Here is a 21,159-nt window from a genome sequence, read left to right as displayed (position 1 = left end):
CAGCAGGCCGTGGAGAGAGTGTCTAAACACAGGGACTATGTGGGGACCGTCTTTTATTTTTAGTTTGAAGTTGGCCCACCCTCCAGCATCGTGGAAATGGCTCACCGGGCCGGGGCCCCAGCGGCGGCCTTACCTACTCACCGGTCACCCCGGAAAGAAGCCCTTGGGGCCTCAGTCTGCCCATCCGTGGATGGGGCGGCCTGGGGCCCATCCTGCGTGTGGCTCGGGGACAGGACCAGACAGCCCGCCCGGTGGCCGGCCCGGTGCCGGGCTGACGGCGTCTGGAAGGCCTTCTGGCTGCAGGGAGGGGCCGCTCTCCAGACGGCTCTGCAGAGACGATACAGGCAGAGCGAAATCAGCCAGTCGGCTTCAATTCCCGCTGATGATGTCCATGTGTCATTAGTGCCGATTAGGAGAGCGAGGGACGGGGACGCGAGGGTGTGCCCCGGGGCACAGGCTGGTGGGAGGGTCACCGGGACAATCGAATTCCCTACCAGACAAATGAGATTACCGGGGCAGCTCGGGCCCACCCCCCGGAGGGCCGGGACATAAAAGTCCCAGTGGGGCGGCCGAGCTCGCCCGGCCATGCAGGTCCCCAGCCCCAGCACGAGAGAGGCAGCGTCCATGTATGGCACGGTGGTGGCCGTCTTCCTGGTCATCTTGGTGGCCACACTGCAGAGCTCGGCCCCCCCCGAGAATCCCTTCCCCTACCGAGTACCCTTGGATCCCGAGGGGTCCCTGGAGCTTTCCTGGAATGTTAGCTACGCGCAGAAGACGGTCCACTTCCAACTCCTGGTGCAGGAGCTCAAGGCCGGGGTCCTGTTTGGGATGTCGGACCGCGGCGAGTTGGAAAATGCCGACCTGGTGGTGCTCTGGACCGACGGAGACAGCACCTACTTTGGGGTAAGTCGTGCCGCACCCCAGCGCGCCTGACCTTGTCCTCACCCAGCCCCCGCCCGGCCTTCACCCTGCACTCACCCCCTCTCTTAACCCAGCAAAGGAAGCTCTCCCTCCTCTGCCTTCCTGTTTACTCTGACCTTAGCCAAGTCCACGCCCCGAGCTCGGGCATCTCGGGGATTCCGATCCGAGGACAAAACGGGACGCCCTTGCCGTCTCTGACCGCACATCCCCAAACAGGACGCGGCGCGCCAGCACGCCTGTGCACGGGCCACTCGCGTGCCAAGCAGATGAAGGCATCCGCTGCCCCCCACCGATGAGGGTGGAGCCTGCGTCCCCCCACCGGCACCAACCTCCCCCCCCCCCAGCACACCCTGTGGGCCTGGTGGCTGCACGTGGCCGAGCACAGCAGCAAGCACCCACAGACCTAGCTTGCACATGAGGGCGCAGTGAGCAGGTGTGGACCCCCGCCCCCCCGCCCAGGTGTGGTACAAACCCACCGAGCTCACCCAAAATGGGAGGTGCTCTTGACTCCGCGCCTCCAAAATTTACCTGTATTTTTTACCGTAAACTGTAGAGGAAGGAGGAAGTTTCCCTTCAGACCAGAGACGGAGGGGCTGTGGGGCCCTCAACAAGCTCCGGGGAGGTGAAGGTGCACGGAGGCAGCCCCTGGCCTGAGCCACCGCTCCCACCCTCGGCCCCAGATGGGCCTCTCTGGGGATGAAACCCACCTCTCTCCACAAAAACAGACACAGGAGGGCCTAACTTCTTTGTTTTAATTTTTTTTTTAATGTTTATTTGTTTTTGAGAGAGAGACAGAGACAGACAGAGACAGAGCACGAATAGGGGAGGAGCAGAGATGGAGACAGAGCGTGAGCAGGGTGGAGTCAGAGAGAGAGGGAGACACAGAATCGGAAGCGGGCTCCGGGCTCCGAGCCGTCAGCACAGAGCCCGACGCGGGGCTCGAACCCACGGACCGTGAGATCGTGACCGGAGCCGAAGTCGGACGCTCAAGCCGCTGAGCCACCCAGGTGTCCCCCGCAACTTTTTTTTTAAGGTCTTTATCTGTGAGCAGAGGGTTTTTCTTAATCCGTTTAAGTGGGGGAAGCTGCAGGGGCCCCCCAGGCAGAATGGGGTGCGGTTGCCCGGTTGGGGCCCAGATCTGGTTTGCTGGGCTGCACTGTCTGCTCGCCGTAAGGATGCTCGGTGGCCCCGGGGAGGGGTCACGGCCAAGAAAGACCTGGGGCACCCCAGCTCTGAACGGGGGTAGCCGGGCCCCCGGATCAGGAGTGCGAGAGCTCCTTGAGGGGCAGCGATGCCAGCTGCCAAGAGAGCCTGGGTGCCCCCCCCCACCCCCGCACACTGCAAGATTAATTTGCACAACAAACCCCTGTGCAAACAAATGCCAGACTTGTTTTTCCTCCGTTAGCCGTATGTTCAACAAATACATTCTAGATCTCCAGCTGAACTCTCATACACTAACTTTCTGCCTCTGCTTTTTAAATTAGGCCTGCAAATTAGTAGTGTCTCTTAGCAGGAACTTCACTGTGGGGCTTTTCTCTAGGGGAAGTGTTGCAAAATTCTCTGCAGGTTTCTTTTTCTTCTCAAGGAAATGGAGCAAACATGTTTGGGGACACAGTTGGTTAAAAACAAAATCCCAAGGCCAAGGGCTCGTGGTGTTCCTGAATGGGAACAGAGGCCTTTGGCCGGTGGGGCGGGCTCTTCCCTCCCTCCGAGCATCCTCTGTAGGTGACTGCTTTCCCGGCACTGGCCTGCAAGACTAGACCCGAGAGTCAGGTGCACAGGAAGCAGGTTCGGGGAGTGGAGGGCAGGGCTCGGTCAGATCAGCCACCCACTAATGCCCGGGCAAAATGCCGCAGGCCTATTTCCTCCCTGGGCCTCAGTTTACTCTCTCCAGGCAAGGTCAGGGCTGGGCGAGGGGAGTGAGAAGCCTGGGGCACAGTGAGTGAAGGGGTGCTCGCTCTCAGGGGTGCGTGAGGTCAGGGAGGGCACGGGAGGAGAGAGCCACCTGAACCCCCGCGGCGGGTTTCTTCCTCGCCTCCCCCATCTGACCCGGTCTCCACGTGCTGTCGTGCCCCTCCCTCTGCAGACGGGTAGGGGGGAGCGGTATGTGTCCCAGACACCCATCACCAATCACGGTGCCTTCTCAGCAATAGATTCCTGGGTGTACCCAGAGGTTTGAGACTCTGGCTTGGGATGGCTTCTGCGGGCACACCGTCACGTTGCACTGGCGTGTCCGAGGCCCGAGTCTTCATCCCCCCTCTCCCCGTCCCCTGGGGTCTCAGAGGTCTGCGGGGAGACCTCCCTGTCCCTAACCCGCCGCCCCGAGTCCCGGCTGGATTTGAGAGCCCTGCTTCAAGGCGCGGAGGAAGCGAGTGGGATTGGAGTATGACTGTGCTCTCTCTAGGCAGACGCACAAAGTGGGGGTCACCCCCCCGCCAGACCCAGGAGGACCCCTGGGATCCACACTGTGGGCAACCAACCTTGAGCCCTGGCCCTCCCGCTCAGCCCCTTGTGTTCAGGGTCGGTCCTTGTCTCTGCAGGACGCCTGGAGTGACCAGAGGGGACAGATCCACCTGGATTCCCGGCAGGATTACCAGCTGCTGAGGGCGCGGAGAACCCCGGAAGGCCTGAGCCTGATCTTCAGGAGGCCCTTTGACACCTGTGACCCCAAGGATTACCTCATTGAGGTAGGTGGTGGCCCCACGTGCTCAGGAGATCATGGAGCACTCCCGCATCCCGGGGCAGCGTGCAGAGAGACAGCCAGGGAAGGATCTCCGAGGAGGCTGGGAGGGGACAAGAGACCAGCGCCGTTACCAGCCTCTGACCCCTTCAGGAAGTATTCCTGGCTGACACCCAGCCAACAGGGTTGTAGATGCGGGCCCTGCCCCCAAGCCTCTCAAAGTGGGACCAGAACGATCTTACTCGTGCCTTTCTCTCCTCCTGGCCCATCACCTTCAGGTGGAATTCTGGAAAGAGCCCAGGAGACCTGGTTTCCCAACCTGCCCTGTTGCCAACGGGCTGTGAGGCTTGGGGCCGGTCCCTCCCTCCCCCAGACGTCCTCGGTTTACCTGTGTGTGAAGTGTGGGGGAGGGGAGAGAGCAGGCTGGCCTCTAAGACCCCACCAGCTCTGCCCAGGAGCTCAGAGCCACGGTGGATCCCTTCTCATGCGGCTCCAACACACCCACTGCAGAAAAGCAACCCCGCTTGGCCTTGAAGACAAAATTCTTTGAATTTTCCCCAGCGCCCTTTGACCTCGGTCCCCTTGTGTAAACTTTACGTTACGGCAGTGACCGGCTGTCTGTGTGCCAGACAAGGAAACTGAGGCCAGGCAGGGGAAGGAGTTGCCCAGGGCCCCACGGCATGGTGGGACAGAGCTGGGCCCTCCGTGTCCTTCCAGCAGGTCACGGGGTCCTCACGCTCCTGACCCGCCTTCCCCACGGACGAGACGAGGACAGGCGGACCCCGTCCAAGCACTTTGCAGGGTGTCATCTGATGTGCGCATGCACTCAGCTCAGAGCTTCGGGGCTGGGTGTTGGGGGGCCTCCCGCCCGGAGCTCTGATACGCTCTTTGGCGAGAGCAGCTCACAGGGGCCCCAGGTTTCGGTGGCTGCAAACTCAGAGAGCAAACGGGCCACCCGTCAGGAATACAAACCCACAAAAACACCCACCGGCGCCCAGAAGACCACGGAAGGCCACGTGTGGCGACAGGCTTGCGTTCGTGGCAGCTGGTGGGAGGAGGTCAAGCCCAGATCCCTGCCTCCTGGGGTCTGTCTGTGACCTCTGGCACGGTGCTGCCTGGAGCTTCCCGCGTTTGCACTGTCCAGGACCAGCGCGACAGCACGGCTCTCCAAGTCCAATGTTTCTGTCGCAAAGCCTCGAGTTGGTCTGTTTCTCTTCGTGGGGGCGCTGACTCCTCACGCTGAGCTGTTCACGGGACCGGAGGTGATGACCCACAGCTCGTCCCCGGAGACCCTGGGGGCGGTGGAGGGGACAGATGTCTGAGGTGGGCCGGCTGGTCCGGCCCAGCAGTGGCTAGCTGAACCGATGCCTAGAGGACGCGGCCAGAGCGTATTTGGAAAGGAGAAGCGTGACGCCTGGTGCAAGCTGAGGGCTGTGGGGTGATTAGCCTGGCTCGGCCAGGCCCTTGGGGAGCCTCAAAGACACCCCTGCCTCGCAGAGACACGAACCGGGCGTGTCACCCGCCAGGTGAGGCGGGCAGGGGCCAGGCCGGCCCCGGGTGCCAAGGAGCCCAGCTCTGGGGCGTCTGGGTGTCTTGGCTGCAGGATGGCACCGTCCACCTGGTATACGGGGTCCTGGAGGAGCCGTTCCGGACGCTGGAGGCCATCAACACCTCGGGGCTGCAGACGGGGCTGCAGAGGGTACAGCTGTTAAAGCCCAGTATCCCCATCCCGGCCTTGCCCATGGACACGCACACCATGGAGATCCGCACCCCGGACATCCTGATCCCCGACCAGCCGACCACATACTGGTGCCACATCACTGAGCTTCCAGACGGCTTCTCCCGGCACCACATCGTCATGGTACCTGGGGGTGGGGGTGGGGGGGGGCGGAGGGCACATGGCGGGCGGCCCGGGCCCCAGGGCCTCGTCCCAGCTCTGCTTTCCACCTGGGGCCTCGGAGGGGCGTGCAGAGACGTCCCTGTGCTGGAAAGCCGTCCGCGGCTCAGCTTGAACCCGATGTCCTCTTCCCGCCTGAACCTGGGGCATGGTCTGAACTTCCTGACCCCCCGTCACCCTGTCATCCTGTCACCTTGCTCACAGCCCACCCTCCCCGGGCCCCTGTGGCCCGACTTCCTAGGCGGGACCAAAGGACACTGATTCTGTCTGTCTGTCTATCAGGTCACATCCCCCTCACAAAAAAGCAGCTCAGTTCAGGCCTCAGTTGCTCTAAACACCCACCCAGAGATATACCTCGAGGCTAGCGGCTGTTAGTGGCTGAATGTCACCTATTTTCCTGGCCCTGCGGGAGGGGAGGGGGGGGGCTCGCTCTTCTCCCCAGTAGTATTTTGTCACCACTGTTTCCAGCAGAGAAAGCACAGCCCAGAGAGGTTGTGGGAGTGCGCAAAGACCCACAGGGGTGGCCGGCCGGGTCCGCCTGGGCTCAGGCTTAGCCCTCAGGGCAGTCTCTGTGTCCTTGCCCAGGACAGCTGCCTTCCTGTCCCCACCTTATCGGGAAATGGTTGGCCAGGGTCCTTATTCCCTTCACTCTGGAGGTCTTTGTGGGCTTCTGGAAGATTCTGACTGGCTTCGGGTCGGTGGCTCCACCTTCAAAACCCTGGGCCCCAGAAGCTCCTCCCTTAGCCCTCCCATTTTACAGATGGGCAAGCAGGGGCCATGGGGGGAGCTGAGCCCCCACCAGGGGGTGAGCAGGCAGGCATCCGCCGCCCCGGGCTCAGTGTCCTCCCCCCACCCCCCGCCCCAGTACGAGCCCATCGTCACCAAGGGCAACGAGGCCCTGGTGCACCACATGGAGGTCTTCCAGTGTGCCGCCCAGTTTGAGACCTTCCCCGAGTTCAGCGGGCCCTGCGATTCCAAGATGAAGCCCAGACGCCTCAATTACTGTCGCCACGTGCTGGCCGCCTGGGCCCTGGGTGCCAAGGTGCGTGCCCCCGCCCCCCTCTCCCGGCCTCCTCTGCGCTCCTTGGGGTCCCGCCCCTTCCGCGCCTGTGTCCCCCGGCCTCTCCTCTCCGTCTGAGAGGCTCCAGAGGGTGCTGGCGAGGCCACCAGAGAGGCCCCTGCCCCAAGTCAGCCCCAGGCCCGGCGGTGCCCCCACTGCTCTCGGGCCCGGAAGGCTATTCTACAAAAGTGCACAACGTGAGCGTGGGCACTTTGTGGGTATGGATCTCATTTCCCCGCTGGATGTGGGGTTGTGCACAGGGTGGTCCTGGCTGGCGGCCTCCACGGGCTGCACCGAGGGGCTTCCGCCAGCCGCTCCCGCCGCCGATGCAGGGGGCGCAGCAGGGCCGAGCGCAGGGCCCGGGGGTGGGGGTAGGCTCGCCATGGGGCGCCGGCTCCCTCTACTCCTGACCCCGAGTTGAATAGGGACATCCGGGCGGGCTGGTAATGAGCTGCCCGTCAGCGGGAGAGCCTCGTTCTGGTCCTGCTGCCTCACCGACACCCCACGCCGCAGCTCAGGCCCCAACGGGTGGGTGGGTTTGCCCCGACCCGCGTCTGGGAGCCCCTCGCGAGACGCCGGTCTGCCTGTCTGGGCTGCGGTGCCCAAACCGCCTGGCACACCTCCTTCCCCCACCCTGCAGGCCTTTTACTACCCGGAGGAAGCAGGCCTTGCCTTTGGGGGCGCCGAGTCCTCCAGATTTCTCCGTCTGGAAGTTCACTACCACAACCCGCTGAAGATCCAAGGTACGGATCTCTGAGCGTGCATTCCTACCCCTGTGCTCCCTGGACTCGGGAGTCCCTGTGCCGGGACTCAGCCAGCTGCGGTCTGGGAGGGGCCTGGGGTGACCCCATTCTCTGAGGTGCAGCCTCCTCGGACGCCCCATCGAGGCATGACAGCCTCTCACGCCTTTCCCTCTGCTCCTCTCCCGTGACGGCAGAGCGCTCCCCGGGACGGGGCCCCAGCTGGCTGGCTCATCGCTGCACCCCACGCAGTGGGGGCTCGGCACCCCCATCTTTCTCGAACGCACCCACTGCCAGAACCACCCTCTGGGAAAGGCAGGCAGAGGTTTCTTGCCCATTTGCGGATGAGGAAATTAAGGCCCAGAGGTGAAGGGTGAAGGGTGAAGGGACCCCCACCAGGGCCGCGAAGTGGGCAGGAGGGGCCAGGAGGTCTGGGTCTGGACCGTGGGCGGCCTCAGCCACGTATCCTCCAGTGGCTGGACCCACACCTGAACCGCCAAGGTGGGGCGGACTCCAGAGCTGTAAGGAATCACTTAGGTACTGGCTCGGTCCAGCGGCCCGCCCTCCTCCCCACACCCCGTCCTTGCTCTGTAGTGGGGCCGATAGGCTCAAGCTCAGTGAGGAGAGGTCCCGGGCCAGAGCACTGTCCCCGGTTTCCCTGGAAGTCCCACTTCTCTGAGGCTGTCAGACCAGTAGCTGCCTCTTGTCCCCAACTGTCTCCCCCCCCCCACAACGGGTGGCCTCCAGCATCCAGGCCCGATGCCTCTGCCCTCCCCACAACTGGCTGGGCCGGAACGGGGCCACCCGGCGGGACGGCAGGCCACTCCGGGGCCAGCGTGGCCCCTGCCCAGCACCCACCCTGCGACGGCCGGCCCGCTGAAGGCACTGCCCCCAGGACTATCTTCAGGTCAAGGGAAGAGTGCCTGGCTTGGGGGAGGGGGCGGCATTTCTGGCTGTGAGCGTCCCCCCTGCTCCTTGAAGCCCAACACAGCAGCCGCACGCTGGAGCCCGAGCACGCCTGTGGGACTTTCTATGCACATGGTTCTGTGACGGGGGCTCCTCTAACTGACCCTCAGCAGAGGCACGGGGCTCCTGTCGGAAGGGCACCCGAGGCTGGCCGGGGCCGCAGCAGGGCAGTGCTGTCGCTTTTCAGCGATGTCTGCCCTGGGCAGCGCTGGCTGCCGGATCACCCCGTGCCTGCAGGCGGACGACCAGGGTGGATGTTCAGGCTGGCGATGCCAGTTGCCGCCTCATCGGAAATAGAAATGTTTCCATCTCTCTGCTGCCCCGGCACCTTCTGCCCCATACGGCCACATAGCCCTGTTCTTCTAGCTCTCTGTTTTTTGGTTTTGTTTTAAGGGATGCTTGTTTTCATTTGTGTGCATGAGGAACAGAATAGTCTGAGAGATGAGAGCAGGAACGTCAGGCTGGGCCCCAGCCCGTGCCTCTCTAGCTGCATGACCCTGGCGGGCGACCCCTCCCCCCATCATGCAGCTGTCCCGAGGCTGGCAGAGCTCTGGCCTGCGGCCCCCGCTGGACGTGGGCACCGGGGTGTGCTCCGCCAGCGGCTGCCAGTGATCGTCGTCCTGGCGGCATCATAACTAAGACTTTCTGCCACCCCCGGAATTATCTATAGTGTGCACAGAGCAGGGCATAAGTCAGCTCGGGCTTTAGCATGATATGGGATTTATTGCTCATTTAAAACCTGAAAGCAAATGGATTTTTGAAAACTCCTTAAGCGTCAGGGAGGTCTGTCTCTTCCTGATTATCTGGTTATATTTATGGATCCTTTGCCAAATATAAGGACGCTCAGTCACTTCACAAATCTGGAGATGGGCCGCTTTTCTATAAATATCAAAATGCCACAATTATTTCATTATTTAATCCCCATCTGAATTTTAACCAATGGCATCTCCCTTGTTATTATTATCCTCTGATGTAACCAGCCCAGAGATACAGAGGCTGAGCTTGGACATTGCATGGGGTGGGGGGGCCGGGAGTAGGGCAGGGGGAGGCAGAGGCAAGAGGGGGCGATCTTGGCCCCACCTCGGGGTGAATGAGCAGTGAGTCCGCGGCCCCTGGCAATGCTCCGGGCTCAGGTCCCGCTCCGACACTCTCCCGACCTGCGATCTTGGGCAAGGTCTCCAGCTCGGGCTGCGAGCCTCATTTCCTCATCTATAAATCGGGGCGGATGATTCTTCGGTGACATGGGCTCCTCTGCCCATGTCCCAGCTCTGCAGTACGTTCTGAGGGGTGGAGCCACGTCCGGCCCCCTTATCTCCCCCCCCCCCCCGACAATGGGACTGGCCCAGGGCTCTGCCCTGACATATGTGGGGCCTCGGCTGACCGATTCCGGGCAGGGGTAGAGCAGGGGCTCCTGGAGGCCACGTGGTTGTGTGGCTGTGCCTGTGGCTGCCAGCATCCCTGACCTCTGACCATCAGTTTCATGTGACCGCTGGGAGGCCTGCCCGGGGAGCCTCACGGACGGTGCAATTAGCAAACCACAAGAAGAACGGGCCGGTGTGGCTGGACAGTGATGGGCAGAAGCCCTGAGTTCTCCTTTGGAGGAGGCTCTTGAATTTGAGCCCAGAGAGGCCCAGAGAAGGACGGCGACTTGTCTGAGACAACAGCACACTGTCGGCCAAGGGGAGTCCGGGATCGTGCGTGAGCCCAACGCCCGCCCTGCTCCAGGGCCCCACCCTCCCGCTCTCGTTGTTTTGCGATGCCCTCAGCGCACGCCCTGGGTCTGCCTTGACCTTGCAGGGCGGTAATCAAAGGAGTAAAGTGGGAGGCTGCTTCTTGTCGACTAGAACACGCGGACGCCCTTGCTCGCCCACGTTTGCCAGGGGCTGGAGGCTCCTGGGTGGGGGGGGGGGGCGGGCTGGGGCGGACGCTGTTCCCCACCCTCCTATTTGCACAGATTCCAGGGCAGACGCCTCTGAACGTTGGGGGGGAGGGCGGAGAGCATCAGAGCATTTGCAAAGCCGCCTGAGGCGTTGCGAGCTTTCTAGATATCTCGCGGGCGCCTCACCCCCCACTGACGCATCGCTCGGTTTTCGTTACCCGCCTTTATCAAGTCTTTCCAAAGCATCAACTTAGTTTTCATAGAAACAACGGCTCTTTCTCTCCACGTGGGTGTCGCACAGAGCGCATCAACGCCTGGCATAAACAGGTGTGGGAGCAGGTGCAGGGCGCGGCCGAGGGCGGCTGGGGGGGCTGCCGGAGCCAGAGCACGGGGCCGACCGGCAGGGGCAGCCGCGAGCCCTTCCGCTCCCCTGCGCCCCTCTTTCTGCCAGGCCGTCGCGACTCCTCGGGCATCCGCCTGCACTACACGGCCACGCTACGTCGCTTCAACGCGGGCATCATGGAGCTGGGGCTTGTGTACTCGCCCGTGATGGCCATCCCCCCGCAGGAGACGGCCTTCGTCCTCACCGGCTACTGCACGGACAAGTGCACCCAGCTGGTAAGCGGGGCTGGGCCGGGCACCTCACTCTCCCTCGCCCTGGTTCCCCCGGCTGGGGTCCTACGGGCGGTTCCCACCCGGTCTACAGCACGTGCCGGCCAGCGCTTCCTCGCGCCACACTGAAAACTAGGCTTTCATTCCGAGAATAAGAGAGACGTGCATTCACCGCTAAACCATGGGTACTGCAGATAAAGCCCCCCTCCCCTCCCCCAGACACCCCGTTTTCGGCTCCCTTGTGTCCTTCCAGACTATAAATTGCGACGTGCCCTTATATGTGCTGTCTAAAAGCAAACAGACCGAATAGGAGACGTGTGTCCTGCCACTCACTTGCCTTTTGGCGGCCACATGCCCTCGCCCAGCGTGGCTCCACTGTGGACCTCACCAGGGCCAGACCGCCGCGGCCAGGGGGCACCGATCTCGGGGCCGTGCGAGGGCGGGTGGGGCGCAGGTCGGACGTAGAGCCGGAGCAGGTGGTGGGGACGGCGGTGGGGACCTCGCTTCCAAAGGAGCGGCGGCGCCTTCCCAGGCTCTGCGCCCTCGGCGCTCCCCTGCCTCGTCCGGCCCCGCCTGTGTCCACCTGCCCCCTAGCCGCCCGTGTGCAGACCCCTGCCGACTTCTCACCGGCGACGAGAAGAAGGCTACTGGGACGTCCTTGCACACCAGGAAGACGTTTTCTCAGGTAGAGTCCAGAAGATGCCCCGCACAGAGGACGTGAGCTTGAATTTGAATAAATCTCACAAAGTGCCCTCCAGAAAGCGTATCTGTTCCCCCCACCCCCGCCACGTTATCAATATTTTCAATATCTCCCCAGTCACTTGGAAGAACGCTTCACTGTTGAGCGTGAATTTCCCCGACTCTTTGCAGAGCTTGACGGTGAGGGTCTTTTCATTCGTCTCATCCGCCGTGTTCTTTCCTGTGAACATCTGCTCACAACTTTGTTTTCCTAGCGGGCTGTTGGCTCGTCTTAGATTTGTTGCCGGGGGTTCTTTTTGTTTTCTGTCTGTGGCGAATGCCGCCACACCGTTGGCTTCCCACAGCGCCCCGCTGGGTAAGCGCTGACCGCCACGCCCTGCAGCCGAGGAGCCGGGGGCCGGGGCCACAGACCCAGCAGGTGCACGGCGCGGAGGCGCGCGTGGGTCTGACCTGCAGAGCTGTGGCCACCGCAGCGGGCTGCTTTGCGACGTGGCATCGGGTGCGCGTGTCTCCCCAGCGAGCTGGCTCTCCACGTTGACTTGTGCTCCGCGTGGGCTCCCCGAGCCGAAGAGAGATCGAGCCATCAGCCTCGATCGGTTTCTTCTCTTCTGAGACCAGCATCTGGCGCTCTTGCCCGCACCCCCAGAGCTCCCGTCGGTGATTCCTCCTGACACTGGAGAGGCTCTGTGGCCCCAGGCGTGGGCCTGGGGCGTGACCCACTGAGGACGCACCAGGGCAAGTGGCCCCGTGGCACTCTGACCTCTGGAGAATGCCTCTAGCCAGCGTTTTGGGAAATGTTCTGTCGAAACCAAGTCTGCCTGACGTTAGGGAGAGCGTCCTTCCTGGCAATGTAGACCAGCCTCCAGATACTTTACCACCAGGAGAGAAAAACTCAGTTTACCCCTCTTCCCCTTCAAATAGTACATTTTTTCTGAAAATCGCATGATGTGGAAAACCTGCTGAAGGGTCTCCACAGAGTCTGGTCCTGTCTCTCCTTTAGCACATCACCGAAGGGCATAAATTCGGCAGCTGAAAGGCCGGTGTGGTCGACTTATCCTCGTCCAGATGGACAAGCCAAGAAAAAGTATAGCGTTCGAGACCACAGGCCCCCGGGCGAGCGACCAGCCTCTGGGGCCGCGGGGAGAGAAACCCAGGGTCCCGCAAGCAAGCGGAGGCTCCCAGTTGTCACAGGCGTGGCCGTAAGCCTTCCCAGCCTCAAGTCATTGAGCGGGGGCCGGAAGTTTCCAAGATGCCAAGGGCAGGACAGCAGCAGGTGGAGGGCAAGAGGGAAAGCACGAGGTGAAATCAGCCGACGGGCAGAAATCTCTGCAGCCTGGGGTCGCTCGGCGACAGAGCCACGGCCGCAGGAGCCCCCGAGCCGCCAACAGTGTGGACGGAGCAGAGCGGAGCATGGTGGGGTGCCGTCAGGGAGACGGCGGGTGGGGAAAACGCTTCACACGCGTAACCGTTTGAGGAAACGTTCTGTCGAAGCCAAGTCCACGTGACGTCAGGGAGAGCGTCCCTTCCTCTGGGAAGTCCCCTCACACCTCAACGGGGAGGGCAGGCGTCTCGATGTGAGGGCTGGAGGCCCCTTCTGAGTGCCAGCCGACGGCCTCCGCGCTCAGTGCCACGGCGGTCAGTGCCACGGCCGGAAGACAGCATGACCGTGAAGCAGGGGAAGGTCTCCCGTGGGTCGTGCCACAGAGCAGCTGCTGATGCTGGTGCCCGGCGGGCGCTGGACGGGACCGCCTAGCACCGGACCCGAGCCCGCCGAGCCGGGGGGGGGGGTCCCACTGTTGCTCACCCGGGTGGCCCCCTGCCCGCCGGGCGCTCCCCTTAAAGTCTGTTGAGTGCATGAAAAGTGGACGCAGCGGCCTTCAGGGACCGAAGAAGGAAGCCGGCTGCGCCCCCTGACGAGCCTCTGCAGGCTCCCGCAGGCAGCTGCTTTGGAAAGACCAGGGCCGTGACCGTGACACCGCTCTGCGGGCAGCTCCCTCCCTACGGAGTTTCCTGATGGGGACTCAACCGTCCAGGGAGAGGGAGAAAGACGAGGCTGGGCAGGGCAGACGTTCTGGGGACGCGGGCTCGGTGGTGGCGCTGTCCCGCGGCCCGCGATCCGGGCCGGCGGTCAGCACGAGGGCAGGTGGCAGGGTCCCCCGCGTGCCGGGCTCTGACCCTGCCCCCCTCTGCCCCGCCCTGCAGGCCCTGCCTCCCTCAGGGATCCACATCTTCGCCTCCCAGCTCCACACACACCTGACGGGGAGGAAGGTGGTCACTGTGCTGGTCCGGGACGGCCGGGAGACGGAGATCGTGAACAGGGACGACCACTACAGCCCTCACTTCCAGGTAGGGGCCGCCCGCCCCGCGGGGCCCGTTCGGTGCCCGGGCTGGGGGCCTGTTTCCCCTTCTGTCTCCCACAGGCCACCGGAGCATGCCCACGTCGGGTTCCTCGTCCTGGGCCAGGCCAGACACCTGAGAGCTCACAGCGGCCGGCCCCTCCCCTTTGGGGGTTCAATCCAAGGGAGGGACTCTGGTGGCAGATTCTGGCATGTGGCTTTACGATGCTAAAGTCCGTCCCGGGATACCACCTTCTGGGGCTAAACCCTTTCTGGCTGGAGGCCACACTCGACCGGTCCTGGCGTCCCCCCCGAGGGGCTGGGAGCACGGCCCCAGAGGGCTGCAGAGGAGAGGTGGCTGGGAGCTGGTCTGCAGCCCTCTGAACTCTCCCCTCCGCCCACCCAGGAGATCCGCATGTTGAAGAAGACGGTGTCCGTGCGCCCGGTGAGTGCCCAGTCAGGAACGGGGAGGCGGGGAGGGCTGGGGGCGCCCCCCACAGGAGGAGAGAAAGGCACGAAGGACAGCACGGGCCGTGTGAGGACTTCTAGAAGCACGTCCACGCGAGGCGGGGGCTGGGGCCATCCCACGGTGAGGGTCCACCGGGACGTGACCGAGGCCTCAGAGGGGCCCGGCGCAGGCAGCCCCGGGGGGCCTGGTGCACAGGCAACATGCCCGATCAGCCAGCAACAAGCCCTGAGCTTTAGGGAAAGACAAAGGCATGGGGGTCGCTGGTGGGGCCCCTGATCGTGCAGAAGGGGAGCCGGGGCTCAGGCCGGGGCTTGCCCCAGTTCACCCATGGGCTGTGACGTGAGCAACCGGTCCGCACAGCAGTCCTGCCTGCCTGTGACCTGGGTACTGAGGGGCGCAGAAGCCAATGCCGATGGGCAGTCAGTCGCTGGGAACACCCAGATTTTGACCCTCACGTGTGGGGGGCCCGGAGGCCACCCTGAGCTTCCTCAGTAATTGATGGATGACTGCGGACCATGACACGTGCCTTCGTGCCTTTCTCTCCTCCGGCGGGGGTTTGGTCAAACGTGGGAGCAGCCCGGTGCACCTGTTACCCCCAAGCGCACAGGTGCTGATGAGCGTCTCTTGGCTCGGCTCCCCAGGGGGACGTGCTCGTCACTTCCTGTACGTACAACACAGAAGACAGGGAGCTGGCCACCGTGGTAAGTCGCGCTGACTTTTCCCTGCTGCCTGCTCACGGACCGTGTGAGGCCGGGGCAGGGCGGGGGGGGGGGCAGTCCCTTTCGGGGCTTTCTACCCTTTCGGGAGGACGAGTCTTAGGGTTAGGATGCCGGGGAGACGGGCAGAGTTGGAATAAACACTAAAACCCAGAACAGGGAGGGCCCAGGGGCCGGGGCCAGGGGGGCCTCGTCGAGTAGGGAAGGGGGGGAGGTGGGGGCGGGGGACGGTGACCGAGTGCCCGGGCAGAGGGAGGCTGGGGAAGGCCCCCGAGGACTGAGAACACCCCCGGACCTTAGGCGACGAGCCTGCAGACTGTTGAGGGCAAAAATAAACGGGCCGCAGAAACACTAATTTTCACGCCATTCCCTTTGGGGCCTTTTGGCAAAGACAAGTCCGTGCAGGTGTGGGGTTGGCTCTGCCGGGCAAGGGTGTGGATGGATGCATTTGGGCTGCACTGTGGGTGGCCCGGAGGAGACACCGTCTTCAGGGCTGGCTGTGTGGTGGGTGGCCATACGCAGGTCCCCGACACCGTCACCCGGCCGGCGCACTCTGTAGAGTTCGGAAGCCAGTGCTGTTAATAGTCACGCGTGCTCGGCAGGCATCGACCAGGGCTGAACTGGCAAACTGACCGCCGGCCAACACGGCTTTGCTAATTGTCTTGTTGGTCACCGTGGTCCCACCCCCCCCCCCCTGCCGTTAGCATCCCGAGAACCTCGAGGCTCCTGGAGGAACAGACCTGGGGCTACAGCCCCCCCCACCCAGGGCACCCCACTCGCGCTTTATCGAGACGTATTTCACATGTCAGACGATTCGCCCATTTAAAGCGTGCCGTCCAGTGACTTTTTGGGCTCGGCACAGCTGCGTGCAACCACCCGCGCCGTCGAGGTCAGAACGTGTCCTCTTTGCAAAAAGAACCCTGCCCCCTTAGCTGCCAGCCTCCGGGCGGCCCCGTCCTGCTTTCCGCCTCTGTGGGTTTGCCCACCCCGGGGCCTTCAGGTAAATGCAGTCATGTCATCCGCACTCTTTCCTGACGGGCGTCTTGCCCCCAGCGTCACGTCCTCGGGGTTCTTCCGAGATGTACCCAGGGGTAGCACATCACTGCTTTTCCCACCGGTCATCAAGGGAGGGGGCTCTGTGTTCTCACAGGTGAGAGCTGGGGCTCAGAGAGGGAAGACGCTTGCTGGAGGTCACACAGCTGATAAACGGCCGTGTGCCCGCAATGCGCTTGAGGCACGATTCCTCCCTCCCTCCCTCTGGATTTGGGGTGACAGCTTCTCCGGGTCCATGGTCATAAACTCGGGGAGTAAGAGACCCTGGCAGGCACACAGCCCTGGCCTGAACCCCACAGCCGCTGTCTCGAGGAGGGGCTCAGTATGTAGAGCAACAGTTGCTAACAGGGACTGCTTTCTCCACACGGCGGGCTGGGTCCCACGGCTCACCCTGTCCGAGCTTAGGGACCCTCTAAGCCTCCCCAGACCCTGTGAGGAGGGTTCCAGGGGGAGACAGTGCTGGGGGAGCAGCCAAGGGCCCTCGGCCCCACAGGCAGCAGGGCTGGTCCGGCCGCCGAGCTCACAGGGGCCGCCTCTCCCTACAGAGCTCTGAGCTCTTGTACGATGAGCCAGGCCCCTGGCAGGACCACAGTATCTCCCCATTCCGCAGGTGGGCTTGCCGGGGGCCGCGGGCCAGGGCGGGGGCAGTGAAGGGGACCCCCCAGCCCCACCCCCCACCCAGTGTTACTTCCGCGAGGGCCATGGTCACTGCCCCATCCGCCTCCTTGAGGTCAACTGGTGTCCGGTCCCAGGATGTTCAGGCCAGGCCACCCCTGATGTCTCAGACGCCAAGTTCTTCTAGCCGAGGCCCCAGCTGCCCCACTCCCTCCTCTCAACTGTCACTGTCATCACCCCAGAGGGACCGAGGAGCAGGGCAGCTGACGGCTCCCAGCAGGCGTTCACCGTCTGGCCCGCACCAGAGAGACAGGGGCTTTGGGATGTGATTTCCATCCTGAGGCGAAGGTGAAGGGAGGGCTCGCATGAGCAGAGCCTTCCGGGGTCAGGACTCTCTTTGGCCGTCCCGGGGCGCGGCGTGCGAGGGGGCTCTGGAACCGAACGAGAGAGGTGACCCTCCCCGTCTGCGGCCAGGCCAGGCGATAAACTCAGGGCCCCCGGGGCCCTGGGGAACCGGAGAACAACACAGGTAACACCGTCCGGTGGGGCCACCCGGGAGCCAGGCAGATCTGCTCACAGGAAATTTCCTGTGTGAACGCGCTGACCTCCTCGAGAGCGCGTCCTCACCGGGACGGGGCTGAGACGGGCCTTTGGCTGGGCTGTGTGCAGACTGTTTCTACTGCCAAGGAGCAGTGCCCCTCTTTCCCCAAACGCCCCCGCCCGCCACACGCCGCACCCCCAGCCAGGCCCGCATCAACATGCACAAGGGGCCGGGAGCCCAGGACACGGCACAGGTGGCCGGGCAGCCCGCCGGGGTCTGGGCTGGCCGTTCTCTTGTGGAACCGCTGCCACACGGAGCCTCTCCTCCAGTCCCGCTCCCCGCGGCCGCCTGCTTCCTGCTCCTCCGGGGTCTGGGCTGCAAGAACCGGGGACCGGGCCAGGGGCCTGAAGCCCGAGGCGGCCGGAAGAACCCACTCTGCCCCCTCCCACACGACAAAGCCGCAGGGTGGCCCTGGGAGGGCCGCCATCCCCCGCCTCAGAGCCGAGTTCTGGAAACGGCCGGTAGACGGTGCGGGTTCCACGGTGCGAGGGGAGTTCTTCCCCGCTGTCCTCTGTCCCCAGGCTCCCGCTGGCGAGGGGACCCCTCCTCAGCCGAGGCTGGGAGGTCGTGTCCACTCAGGCCTTGCCCCTTACCTTCCCTAGGACTCAGTTTCCATATCCATAAAATGGGCGCGCTGACACCCCCGTGTCCTCACCCCGTGGTCTTTTTCTTCCTGACACTCGTGGCCACCGCGGGCTGGCTTGTCTGTCTGTCCCGTCAAGGGAGACAGGGGAATCCCCAGAAGGCAGGGACTTTGCTCACTCGGACACCACCCGTGCTGTGCCCCAGCGAGTGAAGGCGGTGAACAGGCCCGGAAGCCGCGGTGGTGGCGCCCACGAGGCACCGGTCCTGACGGGCGTCCTCCCCGTCTCGCAGGGGGGCTTTGGTATCCTGGAGGAGATGTGCGTCAACTACGTCCACTACTACCCCCAGACGCAGCTGGAGCTCTGCAAAAGCACCGTGGACCCGGGTTTCCTGCGGGAGTATTTCCACCTGGTGAACAGGTGACAGTTCCACGGGAGTGTGCCTGCCTGGGGTCTCCGTCCCCGGGCACGGCGGAGGACCCCCCCCCCCCCACCGTCAGGCAGCTGGGGAAGAGTGAGCAATCCAGGCCGAGTTCTGGGAGCACGTGCTGCCCTGTGAGGGGCCCGTGGCAGGCATCACTGATAGATCCCCGTCCTCTTGTCCTGCTGAGCCTGGAACTGGCCCGAGGAACCCTCTGGGCCCAACCCTGGAGCGGCCGTTCCCGGCCCCCGCTTGGCGTGGAGGCGGCAGGGTCGGGGAGGAGGCGGCCTGAGGCCACCTGTCGGGGGCGGGGGGCGGGGGAGTCACCCACCGCCACCCCATCGGCCCCACCGCACTTCTCCCTCCTCCCCCCCACCAGGTTCAATGGTGAGGAAGTGTGCACCTGCCCCCCGGCCTCTGTCCCTGAGCATTTGCCGCGGTTCCCTGGAACTCCTTCAATCGAGACGTGCTCAGGGCCCTGTACGGCTTCGCCCCCATCTCCATGCACTGCAACAAGTCCTCGGCCGTCCGCTTCCAGGTGCGTGCGTGGGGGGCGGGGGAGCCGCAGGGAGCAGGCCACCCGCCCGAGGCGACACCCTCACACCTTCCGACCCCCGCCCGGCAGCAGGTCCCCCGGTACTGCCCCTGTGCGCCCCAGGCCCCGCCGAGGACCCCGGCAGGGAGCGATGGGCTGCGCCCCAAGGAGCTGGCAAAAAGCGCTCCCTCCGAACAGCTGGAGAAACCCGGGGGTGCAGACGGGCCCAGACAGACAGACGGCCTGCAGCGGGGAGGCTGATCGGCCTGATGGCCCTCTCCCAGGCGACATCACACCCCGGGGCTTGTCTTGGTGGTGTGAGTGGGGCACCAGCAACGCCCCCAGAGCCCAGAAATAAGGGGCAGGGGGGAGGGGCAGGCGAGAAGCCAGTCTGAAGCTGGTGGGGCCTCCTCGTGTGGGGCCCGCTGGGGTCCAAGGGCATCTCACTTATTCCCGAGAGCAGAGCGAGCCGGTGGAGGCCGGGCCGGTGCAGGGTGGGGTGTGGAAAGGTCTGCGAGCCTGCAAGTCTGGGAGGCAGATCTCCTGCCCTTTGGAGCCAGATTAATTGCCGAATCAAACATTCCCGGCACCGAGGGCGGGGTTGACGCTGGCTCGGGAGAGACACGCGGCGTGGACAGCTCATGTGGTTGAAAACGTGGCATCTGGTGCAGCCTTGTTGGAGAGGAGGGGCTAAAAACTCAGCCTACACCCGGGGCCTCTGATTTGCTTCATCTGGGTGACAGTTGAAGTGAGGGACAGGCGGTCGGGGCGGGTGGTGGGGACGGGGGTGACTCCAACCGGAGGGAAGGAAGGTGAGTTGGGTTGGGATAAGGTGAACTTGAGGGCAAGAGCCCAAGAGGTCACGGGGAAAGTGGCTGGGAAGGCGGTGCCCCATCTCACCCCTCCAGCCTCAGTTTACCTCCTGGTCCTTTCCTTGCAGGGTGAATGGAATCGCAGCCTCTGCCTGAGATCATCTCCAAGCTAGAAGAGCCCACCTCTCACTGCCCAGCCAGCCAGGATCAGAGCCCCTCCAGCCACACTGTGGTCAACATTGGTGGGGGCAAAGGTTGAGTGGGGGACTATCTCTCACTCCCCACTCCATGCTACGCTGTGGGATCACACCAGCTCTGTGCACCCCCACTCTGTGAAGAGCCCCGTGTGCCCAGGATGAACGGCAGGGCCCAACCCCCCTCCCCCTGGCCTAATAACCATGGTCCATGTCTAGCGTTTGCCCCTCAAGGATCCCCTGCATGCGGAGAGGGTCCCGTGAGAGTCCCCTGTTGACCCACCTGGGACTGGGGCGACCAAGGCCTTCTCCACACCCCCCTCGGTGGCCTAGAGTCCAGTGCCCCCAAAGCCCCGCCTACCTCGCCGAGAGGGGCTGGTCCTGGCTGCGGGGCGGACCCCCGACACGGCCCCCGCGTCCCCAGCCCCCGTGGATGGCGATCTGTGTTGGTGCCTCTGTGTACACGTGCTACTTAAACGTTTCCCTGCAGAGTGGCTCCTTTGTCACAGTGGGCGTCTTCCCTGCCACGGAGGCAGGACAGCCACTTAGCTAGTTAGACATTTGCCTGGGGAGACTGCTCTCTCCCATGGTAAACAGATATCTTCGCCCACCTAAAGGGAAATGCTAACAAGTCCCACCAGCACTGAGAGATGAGTCGGCAGAGACCCAGACGGGGATCTGGGTGCCAGCTCCTTGGGGAGGTGGAGTTATCAGCCCCGGCTGCTTTCCTCGGCGGCCTGCGGTGGAGGTGGGACTGGGGTGGGTCACTCCACCTCCCTGAGCCTCAGTCTCCTCATCTAGCAAATGGGGCCCATGCCGTTGGGTGATCGAGACCATGAAACTCACACGCGGGCCGGCGCCTAGGGGCACCGCCCCCACGGGAGGAGGCCTCGTCTGAGCCTCCTTTCCACGGCGGGCGCTCCGCCCCTGGAGGAGCCGGTACGCGCCCCACGCGTCCCTGGGCCAGTCTCCACCTCCGTCCCCTCTGCGCTGCCTCCCATTTGAGGCCGCGTTTGGCTCCCTGATGGTTTCTGCAGGGACTAACGGATTTGCAACTAACGGATTTCAGCCAGTTCAGCAAAAAACGCTGCACGGCCTCTAGGGGAGCAAGAGGGTGATGGATGGGCCTCCCCGCTCAGAACCCGTCGGCCTCTCCTTCTGAGAGCCATTTCATTATAGACGCGAGCAAACGGGCCCAGACACTGCAGTGCGTCGTATAAATCATGGCTCCCCGCGCCGTAAGTCACAAGGCATGATCTCCCGACGGAGGCCGGAGGGCCGGCCGGCCCTCTGTCACCTTTACAGTCTGGGATGACAGGTGGAGGGGAGGCCCCTCCCTGCAAGGGCGGGCCTCGGGAAGGTGGCCTGG

At 63.8% G+C, this 21,159-nt stretch overlaps 1 protein-coding gene across 1 annotated transcript; it reads left to right on the top strand.

The window, feature by feature from the left end:
* The first annotated feature begins 585 nt into the window (after nt 1–585).
* DBH (dopamine beta-hydroxylase) lies at nt 586–20,279 on the top strand. Its single transcript, XM_030306510.1, is given in 14 exon segments — nt 586–903; nt 3,462–3,608; nt 5,205–5,462; nt 6,364–6,540; nt 7,199–7,301; nt 10,595–10,761; nt 13,657–13,800; nt 14,197–14,235; nt 14,901–14,960; nt 18,121–18,248; nt 18,629–18,675; nt 18,678–18,787; nt 19,725–19,734; nt 19,737–20,279. Coding segments are annotated over 14 exon segments (1,827 nt in total). The 3' UTR covers nt 19,856–20,279.
* Nucleotides 20,280–21,159: the final 880 nt, after the last annotated feature.

Source organism: Lynx canadensis, chromosome D4, assembly GCF_007474595.2.
Source record: "Lynx canadensis isolate LIC74 chromosome D4, mLynCan4.pri.v2, whole genome shotgun sequence".
Classification (NCBI taxonomy): Eukaryota; Metazoa; Chordata; class Mammalia; order Carnivora; family Felidae; genus Lynx; species Lynx canadensis.
Note: the sequence above shows the minus strand (reverse complement) of the source record. Positions and strands in the feature narration are given on the sequence as shown.